Source organism: Nannospalax galili, unplaced genomic scaffold (genome assembly GCF_000622305.1).
Source record: "Nannospalax galili isolate Female #2095 unplaced genomic scaffold, S.galili_v1.0 scaffold1082, whole genome shotgun sequence".
NCBI lineage: Eukaryota > Metazoa > Chordata > Mammalia > Rodentia > Spalacidae > Nannospalax > Nannospalax galili.
In genome coordinates this window covers 3,003,599-3,022,164 of record NW_008348580.1, presented here as the reverse complement: position 1 = coordinate 3,022,164, position 18,566 = coordinate 3,003,599, and the positions used below count along the sequence as shown (strand labels likewise).

The following is an 18,566-nucleotide window of genomic DNA, read 5'->3' as shown; positions in this document are numbered from 1 at the left end:
TGTGTGTGTGTGTGTGTGTGTGTGTGTGTGTGTTATGTGTTTAATATCTAGGAGATGGGAAAACTAAATGTGGAAATCATATCATGACTTCTGAAGTTTACCCATCATTTAAAGAATTCCCTTGCCCAGCCATTCTTCATTCATCCAGCAGACAGAACTGTTACATTGCCCAAATTAGACTTCAATAAGCACAGCCAATGACTAATACAGTGACCCACTTTAAAGATTCTAGTTCAGCAAGGGATATTCAATTTGAAATTTCCAAATGTTGCTTTTAAGCCTCCTGAGTTGCTGCCCCCTCTGTGACCTTGCTTCCTCCCACTTGTGGCCAGAAAACTCAAGATAGTAGGAAATCTAGGGATTTCTATCCCTTCACAAAAGAAACTTATTCATTTAGCCATTTATACCATCAGATATTTTTCTTTTGAAATATAATCTCCTGCCTTCGACAAGAGAGAATGTTATATCATACAGCATATGCAATAGAGAAATTAAGATGACTGCCAAGAGATGGCATCACTTAAAAATCAAATTGTTTTTAATTGGTATGAACCTGACAAAGACCCAAGGATAGTGGGTTGGGAGATACACCAGTGAGGCTGTTTTGCATTTGATAAGACTCTCATTTGGGAAACATAAAGCAGATGTTTATTGACTTTGGGGGAAGCGGTTTCTGTTTGTTTTTCTATTAACTCTAAGCATTCATAGAATCAAACATCCTCACACATATATGTGTGCATATTACACATATTTTCCATTAAGATATACTTTTAAAATAAGCATTTCAACCATTACTACAAGTTCATGGGGCTGTCTTCTCTACTGCGTATGCTTTGGGTTATTATTCTAATTCTAGAAAGAGACTAAATGCAATTTCATTCCTCAGCTTACAGGCAGAGAGAGCTGAGAGTACAGGTTGTGTGTCATGTGCATTCTAGAGCTCACTTTGGAAAATAAAACACAAACAAATCAAGTTGGCTACCTGTCATTCTATAAGCACGTACACTTGAAAATAGATGGATGCCTTAAAAAGTTTAGGAATTATCAGTGAATCACCATGTGTTTGACCTCACTATCGAATTTTCTGTTCTATAGCAGGGATTGAAAAGCTATAGCCCACAGGTTATATCGGGACTCTTCCATCAGTATCCCGTCCTCCACCCCAGCCCACTCTGTTTTTGCAACTGAAGTTTTGTTGGACTACAGCCTCACTCATTTCACTTAACAATGGCAGAGCTGAGTAGCTGCAACAGAGAATATCTAATGGCAAAATCTACACTATTTCCTACTCTGGCCCTTTCCAGAAGCTTGCTGACCCTATCCCATTGTAATGGTCACTGAAGACTGTTATAAGTAACACAACAATAATCCTTACTGCACAGGAGAAATCAGTAAGATGCATTTTGAGATCTTGCCATCTTTCTCACTCAAGAACCAAATCAGGTCCTATTTCTAAATAATTCACTATTCTATCATCAAAACTTGCTTTTTTCTCATATACCAAAATGGCTTAACATGCATTTCCTTTTACACCTACACCTGTGTTATAAAACCCAGTGCTGTGTATTTGTTACCATTCTGATTCCAGGAGCCACGCAAGTGTATGTCAAATGTGCAGTGAAAGAAATTGATTTTGATGGTAGACTTTGGGTTTATAATTCAAAAGAACTCATGAAGGTGGAATTATTTGAAGAGGATTTTATGATTCTTTTAGGATTCTATGTTCCCCTACCTCTCTGTGTGAAAAGGTAAAGAAGCCAAAAAGAGGGGGGATATGAGATTGGGGTGAAATTTTGTTGGAGATAATCCTTGGTGACCATTCCATCTCCATCTACCTCTCTGGTGGGCTGCCTGCTGACCTTTGCACTGTCTGAGTAGATGACTCTTCGAAAGTAGCTGGAGTCAGGCACTGACTGGAAGGATCTCTTGCCATGCCTCAGAATGGAGTGTGTGCTTTGAGCCAGGCCAGCTCTCCTGGGCGGCCCACCTCAGCCCCATATGAAACCTGGCTCAGCCAAGAAGACATCTTCATAGTGTGAAAGTTGAGTTGGTTTGCTGAGATTTATGTTATAACATTTTTATCATTTCTTCATTTTCTGCCAAAGTCAAGGCTAAGAAGCCAGGGTTGCCTGCCTCTTCAGCATGTCAGCCTGTGAGAAAGTAACAGAATCATGGGGCCAAAAATGTTTTAATTAGTCCAAAGTTCTTTCTCCAAATTATTAGAGAACTTAATGATAATTGTTTCCTCTAGGCTTTTCCCCTGGGCCTTCTCAAGGTCATTGCTTTATGGCCATGGTTGATTAATGAGGAAGAAAAACTGGGGGAATTTGGATATTTTCATACATTTGAGAGAAAGCCAAGAGGAAAAGCTAGTTCTTGCTGTAGCTTCTTTTAGCGGCTGGGGGAAGGAGGCTGTTGAACAAACTTGCATGGTGAGAACCTCTCCTTTGCTGTAACATGCCTGTGGATTTAAATTTCTAGTTTGGCTTTCTGTGTGATATAAAAAGCCTTGGAGCTCAGACTAATTCAAAGAATGTGTGAGGAATAAGACTGCACCATTCTTGGAAACGAGAGAGAGAGAGAGAGAGAGAGAGAGAGAGAGAGAGAGAGAGAGAGAGAGAGAGAGAGAGAAACACCTCTATATATAAAAATATACACTGAGCAGACTAATTCAAAGAATGTGTGAGGAATAAGACTGCACCATTCTTGGAAACAGAGAGAGAGAGAGAGAGAGAGAGAGAGAGAAACACCTCTATACATAAAAATAAATTCTGGGAAGTACATTGAGCATAAAAGCAAAGAAAGTTGCAGAATGAGATCCAAACTGAAAGAAAAGTGTTCCTTAAATATCTCGAAGGGCTTACTGTGTTATAGTTTTAGATCAGTATTAGTCTGCTATAAGAATAGCCAGCATCCTGCAAGAGGCACAAGTGCTGGGATTTAGCGCGGGGAGAGCCCTTGCCCTGCTCTGCGGAGCTGCCACTGCGGTGCAGAGCACTACGCAAGCAGGTGGTCTGTGTCTGGAATGTCCTGCAGCTGGGAGTTCACATGACACTCTCGAGCGATCCAATGAGCTCATGACCTAAAGCAAGGCTGCCACCCAAGAAGGGTGGAGGAGCCCGAGAGCATCCTGGAACGCCTGCGGGCAGCGCAGACAGGTGCAATGCAGGCCCTCGCAGCCCCCACGGGTCTTCTCATCTTATCCTCTTGTTTGCTTGCCAACTGCAGGTTCATTCCGGAGGCTTGGTCCGCCTGCACTGTCACCTGTGGTGTGGGGACCCAGGTGAGGACAGTCAGATGCCAGGTGCTCCTGTCTTTCTCTCAGTCGGTGGCTGACCTACCGGTTGATGAGTGTGAAGGGCCGAAGCCAGCATCCCAGCGTGCCTGTTACGCAGGACCCTGCAATGGAGAAATTCCGGAGTTTAACCCAGAGAACACAGACGGGCTCTTGGGTGGCCTGCAGGACCTGGACGAGCTATACGACTGGGAATATGAGGGCTTCACCAAGTGCTCCGAGTCATGCGGAGGAGGTAAGGAGGGGACCCCAGACCAGACCCCACCTCTTCCTAACGTCTTCTGTCCCTGCGTGCAGCTGTGCCAAGCGACCTTGCAGGTCCGAGAATGCGCAGAGGCAGGAGAGCTAGCCATTCTAAACGAGAGCTAGCCATTCTAAACGGCAAAGCACGTTGCATGAAACCCGGGTGGATTCTTCCCGCCTGCGCGGCTCTTGGAGTCAGCTGTGCGCAGCCAGCACTGATGCCTTGGCATGCGTGTTTTGTTCTCAGCGTTCAGTCTCATGTATCTATGCCTTCCCTCCACGCATGCCGGGTGAAAGGAACGCCCAGATGCAACACTTCCTGCTGTTCTCAAGAACACAGAGGCCCTACAAGTTACTCAGCTGATTTTCCAAAGGGGGGGTGGGGTGTAACAGACGATGAACCCAGTCCCTAGCAGGAGCTAGAAAGAACATTAGGATCAAAGTCAGACCTGACTCCATTTTACAAAGAGAAAACCAGGACGCAAAGAAACAGAGATTTGTTCGACAGTGCTGGACCCAGGCCAAGGCTTCTATTTTCTGTCCACAGTCCTTCAGTCTTTCCATAATACTACATCTTCTCTAAGTACAGAATTCCTGAAGCTTTCTCATTATGAATATTATTTACTGTCAGATGTTTACCTGATTCTCTTAGGTATATTCCATGGTGATCTCAAAATAACTTCCATGACTTTTAAATTAATGTCTTTAATTGATGGTAGTCAACTGCATATATTTATGGAGTGCCACATGATTTGATGTTCATGTTGTAGAGAGGTTAACTAAACCAGTTAATACCCTTAGGGATTCTTGTGGGCACACATTGAGGGGAGGGGCTGTATGTATGTCTGTATGTGAGTGCCTGCCCATGGAGGCATATATAAAAACCGGAGGCTGATGTCAGATGTCTTCTTCAATTACTTTCGTGCCTTATTTTTGAGACAGGGTCTCTCCAGGAACCTGGAGCTTGACGTTTCTGCCAGACTAGCTAACCAGAAAGACTCTGGGGTCCACCTGTCTCTTCACCCCCAGCACTGGGAATCCAGGCACATGCCACCACACCCAACATTTTAGTGAGTGCCGGGGACCAGAACACGGCTTACACAACATGCACTTTACACGCTGAACCATCTCCCCAGCCCCCTTCAGTGATTCTTAATTTAGGGTGGTATGAACAGGATTATGGTAGGAAAATGAATTAGTTCTGCAAAATTATTATCTTTCTCTCCACTATGGAAAATATATTAGATTCATGCTATAATTATTGCCCACATCTAATCCCAAAAGAAGTGCAGGGTGATTCCACACCAAAGCCCTCTCATTGCCAGTGTACCCCCTTAGGGCACATTGTCAGTGTGCAATGCCTGCAGAGATCAGAAGAGGCTGTCGGATCCCCTGGGACTGGAGTTAGGACAGTTGTTAGCTGCCATGTGGGTGCTGGGATTCGAACCCTGGTCTTCTGCAAGAACAACCAGTGTTCTTAACCGCTGAGCCATCTCTCCAGCCCGGGAATGGTTAGATTCTTAAAGATAAAGGTATCTGGTTATTTACACATTCTATTCACTACTCCATCTCGTTTTTCCACCTGCTCATAAAATTCCAGGCTTGACTTGTAACTGAGAACTATCACTGAGAAACTGCAGTGTGTTCCAAAGCACTTCTGTTTTTGAGTAAATAATGATCAATTCGAGTGATCATGGAAATCAAGGGTGAAAACACAACCACTGAATTTTGAGTCATTTATTATATTAAAAAGAAGCAATTGGGGGCCAGGTATGGTGATCCATGTCTTTAATCCCAGCAAGAGAGGCAGGTGGATCTCTGTGAGTTCAAGGCCAACCTGGTATATACAGCAAGTTCCAGGCCAGCCAGGGCTACAGAGTGAGACCATGTCTCAAAAACAAAACACAAACGAAAGAAGCAACTGTAGCCACCAGCTATACACGGCCTTTCCCCTGACCTCTTGGCTCCTACAGGAATTCAAAGATCAACAATGCTTATTTAACACTTCCCCCTCATTAGGCATGAAAGAAAGGATGTCCTCAAAGAGTGAAACAGACACAGAGTGAATTCATTCACATTAGCGAGCTGAGTTCCAGGAAGCTGTCTCCTAGAGTCATTTGGAAGAATTTAGATTTTAAAATACTAGGGCTCTCCATTAAAACGCTTCACAATTCCAGGACTTGAAACTGGAAGATGTGCAAACAAACAAGAACCTCTGGGTCAGAACCATTACATGTTTAAAAAGAGCTGCTAGAGAAAAGGGCATTCTCTGCTAGTGTGTCCCCTATTCATCCCTTTCAGCTCTGTGTGAATGCACAGTGTGGGCACATTTATTCTTACCTTTTCAATCATAACAAAAGATGTTTCTAAAAGAGTTTCCCAAATGTCATGGTTTAGAAAACAGTTTTGGGAAACTATTTCAGTACTTAAAAAAAAAAAAAAAAAAAAATGTTGAGTAAGTAAAAACTGCTGGGCCTGTGGAGCCTCAACATGCCCTAAGGGGGAACACTGGCAATGTGCCCTAAGGGGGTACACTGACAATGTGCCCTAAGGGGGAACACTGACAATGTGCCCTAAGGGGGAACACTGACAATGTGCCCTAAGGGGGTACACTGGCAATGTCCCCTAAGGGGGTACACTGGCAGTGTGCCCTAAGGGGGTACACTGGCAGTGTGCCCTAAGGGGGTACACTGGCAGTGTGCCCTAAGGGGGAACACTGGCAGTGTGCCCTAAGGGGGAACACTGGCAATGTGCCCTAAGGGGGTACACTGGCAATGTGAACTTACCTACACCCAGGCAATACACACATACACATAAAATAAAAATAAAGAAATAAGATTTAAAAAAAAAAAAAAGAATCTAACCATTCCAACCAAGAGTTTAAAACTGAATTTCGATGATGTATGTAGAATGTATTAATTTTATGTGTTTTCAGAAGACACTGATTTAGAAATAAGTTTTGGATATTTGATATACAATTGATCTCTACCTAAAGGAACTGAGTGTTTTTGTAGAACATAAATTGTACCTCATTTATACCCAAAGGAGGACAAAGTTACTAAACGTTTTTAAGTCTTTAACTGTCAACAACTAAGCACACTTGCATACAGGTATGTCAACAGTACCAAGGTAATATATTTACACCTAAAATTTTAGAGTTGAAAATTCCAAAGTGGTAAAAATATGCTTGGGTTATATGTTCCATGTGATGCATATATATTTATATGTATATTTATGTATTAGTAATTATTGCTGAAACTAACCAAAAACATGCCTTTTGTTAATCCACAAAAAGGCCTTAAATCAATTTAGGGTTATAGAGCTAGTCAGACTAATTTTGTTTCTGTAATCTCAAGAGATGAAATTGGATAGACACAAGTAACCGTTCACCTAGCAGAGAGGTAGCGACCAGAAATATATTTATATGTATATTTATGTATTAGTAATTATTGCTGAAACTAACCAAAAACATGCCTTTTGTTAATCCACAAAAAGGCCTTAAATCAATTTAGGGTTATAGAGCTAGTCAGACTAATTTTGTTTCTGTAATCTCAAGAGATGAAATTGGATAGACACAAGTAACCGTTCACCTAGCAGAGAGGTAGCGACCAGAAGGAACTCATTAGTAATTTGGTCTGTAGTTGGTGGGTGAGTTTCAGTGAACTGTCATCAAATATCACATAACAATTAGACTGTTCTGGGAGACATAAACACAGAAAATCCCATTTTCTGGAAGATAAAAGTCCTCAGATCTGTGTGCTATGTCCCACTATCATCTCCTTGTTATATTGCAATTTCCCATGCGTGGATTGGATTGATAGGTGTGGTCCAGGACAGCACTTTTGAACCTACACAGCATCATATTGACTTACTGCACTGGATGCCAAACCCATGTTAAGGTCTAGCTTAGGGAAAACATGAAACTGACTTCAGCAGGCTTCAGGGTGAAGACTTGTCCCAACTGCTGCTTTTCCTTCTCAGTCTTTCATCAGAAGAGGAAACCCCACAATCAGAACATACTATGTTTAAACCAGGTTCTCTGCTGGTTTGAAGTCTTGATTTCAGAGGACCAGAGAGATGGCCCAGTGAGTAAGAATGCAAGCATGAAAACCTGAGTTCAGACCTTCCCACCCACACAAAAAGTTGGATGTGACCGGATGTCTGCACGCCTATAATCCCAGTGCTGTGGGTTACTGAAACAGGATGACTCAGGTTTGCTGGCTACTAGCCTAGTTGTAGGTTCAGTCAGAGACTGCCTCAAAGAAATAAGGGCAGAGATGGTGGTATAGGATACCTGAGGGCCTCATCTGGCTCCTGCATGTACACTGTCACACACAAGTGTGCATTTATCACACACACACTACATATAATACCTGTACACACAAAAAAACTTAAATACATGCAAACATATATAATCATGGGGCTGGAGAGATGGCTCAGTGGTTAAGAGCACTGGCTGCTCTTGCAGAGGACTCGGGTTCAATTCCCAATAACTATATGGCGGCTAACAACTGTCCGTAAGTCCAGTTCCAGTGGATCCGACACCCTCTTCTGACCTCTGCAGGCATTGCATGACACAGGTGGCTTACATACATGCAGGCAATACACTCGTATACATAAAATAAAAAATAATAAAATATAAAGTTTCTATATAAATAACCAGGACGTTGTTAGTCCTCCAAAGAGCATGAACTTGGAAAGATAAAGTTCACGCCTTCCTCAGCTCAGCACGAAGACAGTGGCCTCCAGCCCTTCCCACGCTCCCCACCCCAAGGTGGTGCCTAACTCCCTGCCCCTTTTCCCTGGGCGCTCTGCCCTCCCTCAGCCTCAGCTGCCTGCTGTGCTCCCACTGCCCTGACTGTTCATCCTGAGAAAATTAATGGTGACAGCACAGGGCTGGCCCCATGTAGTGTTTAAGTATGACCAAACGTCTAACTTGGGTTACCCCACCTAAGAAGAATGCTTAGGCACTAACCCCACGACAACAAAGACTTAATACAGTGTTACAGAGCCCGGCATGTTATTTTATAATACCTTAGATTAGAATTCAGTAACTTTGGAATGCTTCTTAATCTCAGAGCTTGACCCCCACCACACAGGTGCTTTTGATCTTGGCTATGATTAATGCTGTTCAGAAATGTACACTGAGGTTTTAGAAATATGAGGGGAGATCACTGATGTCCTACAGAAGTTTCACCCTTACTACCTCAGTCCTTGAAGTCTTACATTCTTTAAACAAAGAGTCCACCGTATTCCAGCCCTCATGCACCTGAAGTAAGCACTTTCAAATAAGACGAGCAACAAGCTCTCTGATCACTTCCTACCTCAGAGTTCCTGTAGACCATGTCATGTCATGAGGTTTTCCACAGCTGAGTAAAGCCAAATATGTTATTTTAGAGCAGCATTCAGAATTCCCTAAATGCTACCAAGTAGACAAGTTAATAGAAAGTGTCTTATTTTTTTATTTGGTTTCTTTATTGATTTGGTTACCATACAGCGCATTGGATTTGACCATGGTGTCTTCACGAACATCATTCTCCTTTGCTCTCAGTCCTTCCCTCCCACTCTGTCCTTCCACATCTTCCACCTTCCAGCTCCTTCCTCAGTCAGTCCCCTTCTCTGCTTTGATGTTCTATGCAATCCATTATCCTCCTTCTTACCTCCCTTAGGATCTATTCCTCCCCTCATGATTGTTTTCTAGCAAACCTACATATATAGATACACATACATATATACACATGGTATAATTTTTTAAAATATTTTATTTATTATTTCTATTTTATGTGTATGTATGTATTGCCTGCATGTAGGTAAATGCACCCATGTCATGCAATGCCCGCGAGGACAGGAAAGGCCATGGGATCCCCTGGAACTGGAGTTACGGACAGTTGTTAGCTGCCATGTGGGTGCTGGGATTCAAACCTGGGTTAAGAACAGTCAGTGATCTTAACCACTGAGCCATCTCTCCAGCCCCCACATAGTATAATTTTTAATTTAGGTTCCTCATATGAGAAAATATATGTTAATCTTTGTTTTGTGAGACTCGTTTATTTCACTTAACAATGATTTTGAGCTGTATACATTTCCCAGCAAATGTAATGATTTCATTTTGCTTTATGGATGCATAAAATTCCATTGTATATGTGCCACACGCTTTCATTAGCCATTTATCTGTTGATAGATATCTATCTACCTGGTTCCACTTCCTGGATATTATGAATAGAGCAGCTATAAACATGGATAGGCAAATATCTATATGCATATGGAATGACAACCCTCTGGGTATGTACCACAGCAGTGGTAGCGCTGAAGTATATGGCAGGTCCATTTTCAGTTGTTTGCAGAACCTCCATCCTTGTCTCCATGGTGGCTGCACAAGGTTGCATTCCCACCAGCATCGAATGCACGTTCCTCCTTTTGGCCGTTTGTTTTCTTGATGACAGCCATTCTGCTTGACAGTGATACAATGTTAAAGCAGTTCTAATTTGCATCTCCCTGATGGCTAAACATGTTTAGCACTTTTCAAATACCTGTTAGCCATTTGTATCTTCTATTTTCAGCTTTTAGTGTGGCATGTGGGTGTGTGCAATTGCATACCACAACATGCATGTGGAGGTTACAAGGTAACTGTCAGGAACTGGTTCTCATTTTCTACCGTTTTGAGCCAGGATCTCTTGTTTCTGCCACCTCACCATGTACTCTCGGCTAGTTGTCCTAGAAGCTTCCAGACATTTCTCCTGTCTCCCACTCCACCATAGGAGCACTAAGATTATAGATGCAGGCTACTGCATCTGCCTGTTCACATGCGTTCCAGGAACTGAACTCAGGTCATCAGGTTTCAAGTGCTTTTACCCACTGAGCCAGATCTCTAACCATATATTTCTTTTTTTGAGAACTATTCAGTTCTAGTGATTTAGCCCATTTAGTGATTCAATGACTTGATTTTTTGGTATTTAATTTTTGCAACTCTTTATATATCCTAATATTAATCTCTTTCTGGGCACATAAGTATCATTTTTTTCTCATTCTGTGGGCTCTTTGTTCACTTTGGTGATTATTTCCTTTGATGTACAGAGCTTCCTAATTTCATGTGATCTCACATGTCAATTCTTGGGATTATTTTGTGTGCTATTAGAATACTGTTCAAAAAAGTCTTGCCTACACCTTAAGATGTTTTACCTGTAAAGTTTCAAGTCTTACATAAATGTCTTTGAGCCCTTTTTAATTGATTTCTGAGCAGGATGAGAGATATGGATCTAGTTTCATTTTTCTTCATGTGGAGATCTAGTTTTCCAAATATTATTTGCTAAAGAGACTGTCTTTTCTTCATGTATGCTTTTGATACCTTTGTCAAAAATTATTTCTGGTCCTCTGTTCTATTCCACTGAACTTGTTCTGTACCAGTGTGATGCTGGTTTCATTGATATAGAATTTGAGATTAGGTATTATGGTATATTCAACTTGCTTTTTGTGCTTTAGCTATTTAGCCATTTAGTGCTTCCATATAATCTTAGGATTGTTTTTCTACTTCTGTTAAGACTGTCACTGAGATTTTGATAAGGATGTATTGAATCTTTAAGTCACAGTATGCAGTCATTGTCACAATATCCATCCTGCCTGCACATGAGCACGGAGCACAGGTCTTCCCATCTTCTAGTGTCTTTATCAGCTTCTTTCTTCCCTATCTTAAAAGTTTTTTGTTTGTTTCTTGGTTTTTTTTTTTTTTTTTGTCTGTTTGAGACAGGGTCTCCCTGTAGCCCCAGCTGACCTGGCACTCACTGTGTAGACCAGGCTGGTCTCGATCCCACAGAGCTCCATCTGCCTCTGCTCCAGAGTGCTGGGACTAAAGGAAAGGCCACCACGCCCAGCTGGTATCTTCAAGATTTTATTGTGGAGGTCTTTCACCTGTTTGGTTGGATTTATTCCTAGATATTGTACTTTTGTGAGGTTGGTGTTAAAGTGGTTAGAAGCCCATTTCCAGTATAACCGCAGCTCCAGATTCTGCAGTTTGTGTGCTAGTCAGTGTGTGCATCACCATGACGTCTACCTGAGAGAAGCATATTTAAAGGAGAAGAGTTATTTGGGGCCACAGTTTGAGAGGTTTTGTTCCATGGTTGGCTTGCTTCACGGTTCCTCCTACCTGTATGAGGCAGAGCGTCTCAGCAGCAGGACCCATGGCAGAGCAGTTTCTCACTCTTAAGGTGGCCAGAAAAGGGGGAGGATGGAAAAGAGAGAGAGAGAGAGAGAGAGAGAGAGAGAGAGAGAGAGAGAGATTTGACCATTTGAGCTAGCCAGGATCATTTGTGTGATCTTTCCATGACACATGCCTAGTGACCCACTTCCCCACATAAACCTGGCTTACAAGAATACCACCATACTCCGAATCCATTGATTCTTTCCTTAAGCCAAAGACTTTTGTTGTTGTTTAGGTTATTGGTTTTTAATTTTTTTTTAAACAAGTCTCACTCTATTGGCCAAGCTGGCCTGTAACTCACTGTATAGCATAGTCTGTCCCCAAACTCACAGCAGCCCTCCTGCCTCTCCCTCCTGAGTGCTGAAAGTAGAGGCACAAGCCACCACACACACCCACCAAGGTCAGCAATAATTTGTTTCATGTTTTTCATTCATTTGGTTTTGGTCATCCTATCCCACTGTGCTCCTTCTGCATTAAATTATCACATTTCAGCATCAGTGGCTATATGGCTTGGTGGCATTTAAAAAGTATTTCAGCAGCATTGGTAGCAGCCTCAGATCTAATCACTTTCCAAAAGCCCTTTAGCTGGCCAGCAAACTCCCAATTCATGAACCTTCAGGGATATCTCAGATTGGAACCATAATAGTAAGCTGATGCCTCATTTGACATCATGACCTCAAGAACACTAGATTATCCCCATGGGAAATCACAGATAGTAGCAACAGTTTCTTGTGACGTGTTTTGCTATGTCATCATACCATGAATTTCCAGATCCATTGATAATCGTACAATCAGCATTAGAAAATATGATAGGATGATTTAAATATCTATAAATCTGAAATGTCCCACTCTGAACTGGCCATCACAAATTAAACTTGAAACCTATGAAAACTTAGGAAAATAAAAAAGGAAAATTCCAAAGTTACCATGATGGCCACATAGGAAATACCATAATCTATTAGACAAAAATGATGTCACAAAAGGAAGGAAATCAGTTTGAATTTCCTTCAGGAAATCAGGAAGGATCAGTTTTACAGTGTCACTTTTTAAGCGATGACCTTATTTGGTGACCTAGGTCAATCAATTTAGGAAGCATTCTCTTGTGGAGAGAGTTGAGAACTTCTTGGAGAAACCAAGGGTAGATGGGGGAGAGCTGACAAGCAGTGGGTCTTCGTATGCTGTTAGGTTCCATCTGGTGAAGCAACTCCAAAAGTAAAAATAAGAGAATATGTTCATATGTAACTACATGGAAACTCACGTATCTACTATCACTGCATACAAAGTTCTAATAATAGGTATCTTTAGATATAGACGTCGTTATATACATAGCTGTGAATGGCTGAAAGCAAATTAGTAAGAAAGTCTTGTCTTGCCTCTTCCCTTAAACTGAACTGTGCTGAAAAGACTGCAGACCAATGTCTGTGTTATTTCTGAAGATCTCCAGGACAGCAGATATGACGGTCTCTTAATATTTTTAAATGTTAATGCTGTCAGTAAGTTCTAAGCCCTCAGTCACACTTGGCTTCACCATTCAGCAACTGTATGACCTTGGGCAAGTCTTTTTCACCCTTCTAAGCTTCAGTTTCTATTCCTGTAAAATGGGCATTAAAATAGTGTTTGTCTCATAGAATTGTAGAGACAACTGAATAATTCATGCCAAGTATGTAGCTAGAGTAAATAGGCACTATTTCAGTGTTAACTGTTATTATGACTACAGGCAACAGAATAAAATGTCTGCTCAGTATTCATTTAAGTGTTTCCATGTTCCATAACAGTCTCCACAGAGCACCCTGTGGACTAATCTTTTGTCAGTCACTGCTTAAAATATACTGACACCATGTAGGGTGTGCAGGTATCTGTGAGGGACACAGTTTTCTATAACTATCAATATTATAAATTTATGTTTTGCTTCAACTTCCAAAGTTGCCCTAGGCTGCTGAAAAAATTAACCAGAATCAAAAGGAAGCCAGTCATGGCTAGAGTCCTTCAAGACCACAAGAGCACAGCTACTTATGGAATGCCAAATAATAAAATGTGGCCTCAGACCTCACTTCCAAAGGCAGAAGTCTCCCATTCATTAACATATAACACATGAAGGTCTTGCGACCCTGGGGGGTTTTGTTATTGTTTGATTGGCTGGTGGTTGCTTACCCTGCTACTGTGCTCCTTCTATTAAATCGTCATGTTTTACCATCAACGGCTATACAGGTTGGCCACATTTTTAAAGGATTTCAGTTTCAGAAAGTTGCCCTCTTCAAGAGACATGCTCATAGAGGCCACAGGCTTATCAGAACTTCCTTTCAGATGGAATGATACTTTTTAAAAAAATTTTGATGCCTGAGTTCAAACTCAGGGCCTTGTTCATGCTTGGCAAGTACTCTACCACTAAGCTGCAATCCCAGCCCTAGATCAAAATAATGCTTAACAAGATTAGCAGCACCGTGCTCTAAACAGCAGCCTCTCACATGTAGAGAGAGTTCTACCAATCATAGAGACCTCCCACCAGCTGCCTGTCCACACTTCATCACCCCCACACACCCCGATTCTGCACTCTGGCCTGACAGTGTGATTTGTACACAGGTGTCCAGGAGGCTGTGGTGAGCTGCCTGAACAAACAGACCCGGGAGCTTGCTGATGAGAACCTATGTGTAACCAGCCAAAGGCCCCCACAGCTCCTGAAATCTTGCAATCTGGATCCCTGCCCAGCAAGGTAAGGGACATGTTTCCTCTCCTGTCAGCTAGGCACATGTGCAGAACTGGGTGCATCTCTCTACAAGCAAGACGGGAACACGTTTTTTTACCCAGTGTTTTGAAAAGCAATTAGCATCAGTTCAGACTTCTAGTCAAATCCTCTTAAATTTAATTGAAAGCAGGGTCCTGGAATTCCAGCCCAATCAATGGTCATAGAGTCCAGAAGCTCCATTCATTGAAACAACTTAGAGCGTGGCTGTTATGCATACATGCCACTCTGTTGATTTACCCTCAAGCGAAAATGAACTGACCACAGACTTCATGGTGTAGGCTACCTTTAAGTGCCCGAAACCTTTATGCCATAGTAGTAAAATGGCTTTCAAATTAGAGTGTAAGGTCCCAAAGCATCTGGGTGGTATAATTGACCCACTGTGAAATCTGTATGCACACAACATGTAGATTCATTAAAGCAGGCTCTGGAGTGTGTGTGTATCATTCCACATGCGTAAAATCAATTAGAGCATTTCATTGTTCAAGCCTGCCTGAGTCTCATTATTGCCCAACGTTGAGTCTTTGCTAATCAATCCAATAACTGCTTCAGTCCACATAATTTTATGGTGTCTCAAGAAATTTGCCTTTTAGATACTTTTTTTGAGTAAACTTCATCTATGATTCTGGTTTGGAAGGACTGCATTTAAGGAACCAAAGCCAGACTTCCCAAATCTGCAGCTGAGTTGAAGAATGTTACTGGATAAGGTCATGTCCTAGATATGAAAGGAATGCTATTTCAGAATAGTTCTCATTTCTCTGCAAAGTATATCATTTAAGCACTGTATTGCTTTCAGGTGCTATCATGGCTGGTCAAGCGGGTGTGCTGTTTATTGTCTCCTCAGCCAACTCTAATAGAGTCCTTTCTTGGGGACTTAAGGGAGACAGATTGCAGACCTCCCATCGGATGACACTGCCACAGTGACTTTCAGGTCGCCATTGCTGTTCCATACATTGATCTGAATGGTGGGCCTAAGTTTTTGCAGCACCCCACCCATCAGCCAGACAGGCTAGACAGGGTGAAGCGCAGATCTAGTAGATGAAATCCCGTGCAACTGTACAGCATGGCCACTATGTGCACATGCATCAATTCCCATCTCTGGCCCATCTGGACCCTTATCTATCCTAACCTCCCAGCCGTCCAGGTGGGTAGCCTTAATTCTATGGCAAAGGCCTTTGTTCATAAGCAAAGTATACTCATTCCTCTACCTAACTACAGACTCCTCTACCTGACTACAGTCCCCTATTTTTTTTAAATATTTTATTTACTATTTTTATTTTATGTGTATGAGTATATTGCCTGCATGTAGGTAAGTGCACCTGTGTCGTGCAATGCCTGCGAGGACGGAAGAGGCCATTGGATCCTCTGGAACTGGAGTTAGGACAGTTGTTAGCTGCCATGTGGGTGCTGGGATTCGAACCCGGGTCTTCTGCAAGAACAACCAGTGTTCTTAACCTCTGAGCCATCTCTCCAGCCCCTACAGTCCCCCATTTTAAAAGAAACAGCAAATTCAGCATTAACAGACTGTCAGACCCTTGACTAAAAAGTTAACAGGCCTGGCTTCTCATCCTACTTGTCACCATCTAGCTGTGTAGCTTTGAGCAAGGTGACTGCTTTCTGTGTTTCTACATCTACAAAATGAAATTATTGAACAGGATACTATGAGGTCACCATGACTTGCTTAAATATCCTGTTATTATTTGTTACTCAATCGGCAGAAGTATCACACAGCTGTCACCTCTTCTGTGTGCTGGTAAGTGATGGTATTTATTTCAACTTATTTACCATCATATGAAAATCAAAAAGGGTCTATGTAAACACATTCCAGTATTGTGATAACCTAAGGTGATGCCAAGGAATCTGTACCTGGGACAGGCTGAAAATTGCTGATATTTGTACCCATTCTTCCCTTGAGCAGAAAAAAAAAAAAATCACAGCTATCATTTCTCATTCTCAAAATACTAAGGTTAATTTGCTCCTGAACCTTTTTATTGACTCATAGACAAGGACCATTGGTAGCCTTAACTGTATTGCATTTACTTTAGAAAAACTAGGTTCTGGGGCTGGAGAGATGGCTCAGAGGTTAAGAGCACTGACTGCACTTGCAGAGGACCCAGGTTCGATTCCCAGCACCCACATGACGACTACAAACTGTCCTTAACTCCAGTTCCGGGGGAATCCGAAGCCCTCTTCTGACCTCCATGGCATTGCACGGGTGCACTCACATACATGCAGGCAACACACTCATACACATAAAATAAAAATAATAAAACATTTTTAATTAAAAAAAGAGAAAAGAAAAACTAGGTCCTTTAATTTCTCTCCAGCTAGCTGTCAGGCAGCAAAAGCTGTCACAGATAGGGAACCACACACAGCTCAGCACTCCCTGGGGATAGTGCTGACTAAGACAGAAAGGGGTTCCAAAGACCAGTGCCTGATAAGGCTCACTCTAGATCTTCTATCCAAGACCCAAAAAGGATTTTCATCTTAAAAATGAGACGTGCGTCCTAGTGCCTCTCCTGTGGAGTATCTCAGTTAACATCTGGGCAGACTTCTGCTCCTGCTCTCCTTGGGGTAAGGTATACACAAAAGGGCACGTGTGTTTGGTAGAGCATAACCATGTGTGCTTCTCACCTGCTCCTTCAGTTCACTATGCTTCAAGCTTCAGTGTTCCCTGTGTTTTGGTGTCTTATGATGGGCCTAAGCTTTCCACAGTCTTTGGGGCTCTTGGCTTCTATTGAAAATTTTCAATGTGTTCATTTAAAAAGGGAGGAATAAGAAGAAGAAATCCATTGCATTTCTGTGCAAACACTTCAATTCTTAGCTTTGGTATCTGTAAGGAGACTCCAGGTTAAGATAAGGCACCCTCCCAAGTGGTTGTCAGGGAGACGCCGCCAGTCTTCTGGGACCAGCCCGATTGCACCTAGTACAAAAGACCCCAGAGAGCAAGCCCGTCTTTCTGGGGCAGCTTCTGGGATCACACTGGGCTCCTCCTGGCCTTCTGTGTGAAGCAGAGCTTGTGTCAGAAGCACCTGTCTGCCCGTCACCGGTTTCACAATGCAACTTTAGACTTGTCCATTCACTGCAGGAGGAGCGAATTCTCTAGCTGGAAGGACTGACCTTTCCAGCTTCTGTGTGTGTGTCTCTATGTGTGTGTGTATGTGTCATACCTTCTTTAGAGCACTTTAAAAATAGTACTAGTTTTCTATGGATGAGGATAGAGTCCTTGCTATCAGCTTTACGTCTTGATCTTCTTCTTTCTGTACCTATCATCTAAGAATGGAAAAAAGTCAGGGTTTGTTTGGTATTTATCTAGCAAGGGTATAAGAAGAGCTGGAAACATATTTATGATTAGCAATGTTTAGACCAGCCCATGAACATGAGCTGCAAGACCTCAGAGCTATTGCTATCCTCTACCTCCCTTCACCCATCTTCCAGAAGATGCTAAAAATGTCATTACTAGGCTCTTTTCCATAAACTCAAGGCCCTACATCTCAAGTTAAAATAGGATTAACATTTATGTTGTCAGTCATGTATAGCCAGGGGTCCTCGAAATAATAGGACACGAGGATAAGCTTTGATGGAGGGGACAGGGACAATGGGGCTGAGTAGCTGTTAGCATTATCCAGTGAAGAATCTGATCATCTGGAAGGTGAGAAGGAGTTTATGGAGGAGAAATGTTGATGCCTTTGTAAGCTCTCCTAAAATTGTCCATAAAATATTGAGAACAATTTTGCTTATGAGCTCCAATAAGAGCTTTTCTTCAAACTTCATAGCAAAGAAGTTATTATTATTATCATTATTACTATTGAGAAGAAAACACCTTTTGTGCACATTTAACACCAAGTAAGTTGAATCTTAGAAGTCACACGACCTTCCCCAATGTGTCAGTGGTGGGTTAGACTAGCTCAAAGAAAATTTTTTTAAAAGCTAAGATCCATCCTTAGGAAAGAAGCCAGCATCCTTTTCAAACAAAACAAAACAAAACAAAACAAAACCAACATTCTAGGTGTTCTAATTTCTGAGTAGCAACTTAAGAAACCCATTCTTTTTTTTTACCTCTAATAAAACTTTATTGAGAATTTCATACATGT

At 42.0% G+C, this 18,566-nt stretch overlaps 1 protein-coding gene across 9 annotated transcripts in view; it reads left to right on the top strand.

Moving 5' to 3' along the window:
• Adamtsl1 (ADAMTS like 1) overlaps nucleotides 1-18,566 on the top strand; it is a 429,521-nt gene that overhangs the window by 261,182 nt on the left and 149,773 nt on the right. For all 9 annotated transcript variants that reach the window (XM_008845544.2, XM_029569590.1, XM_029569591.1 and 6 more), the window contains 2 exons: nucleotides 3,229-3,530; nucleotides 14,313-14,442. In XM_008845544.2, coding sequence (XP_008843766.1) covers nucleotides 3,229-3,530; nucleotides 14,313-14,442 — 432 coding nt within the window. The remainder of the gene's footprint in view (nucleotides 1-3,228; nucleotides 3,531-14,312; nucleotides 14,443-18,566) is intronic.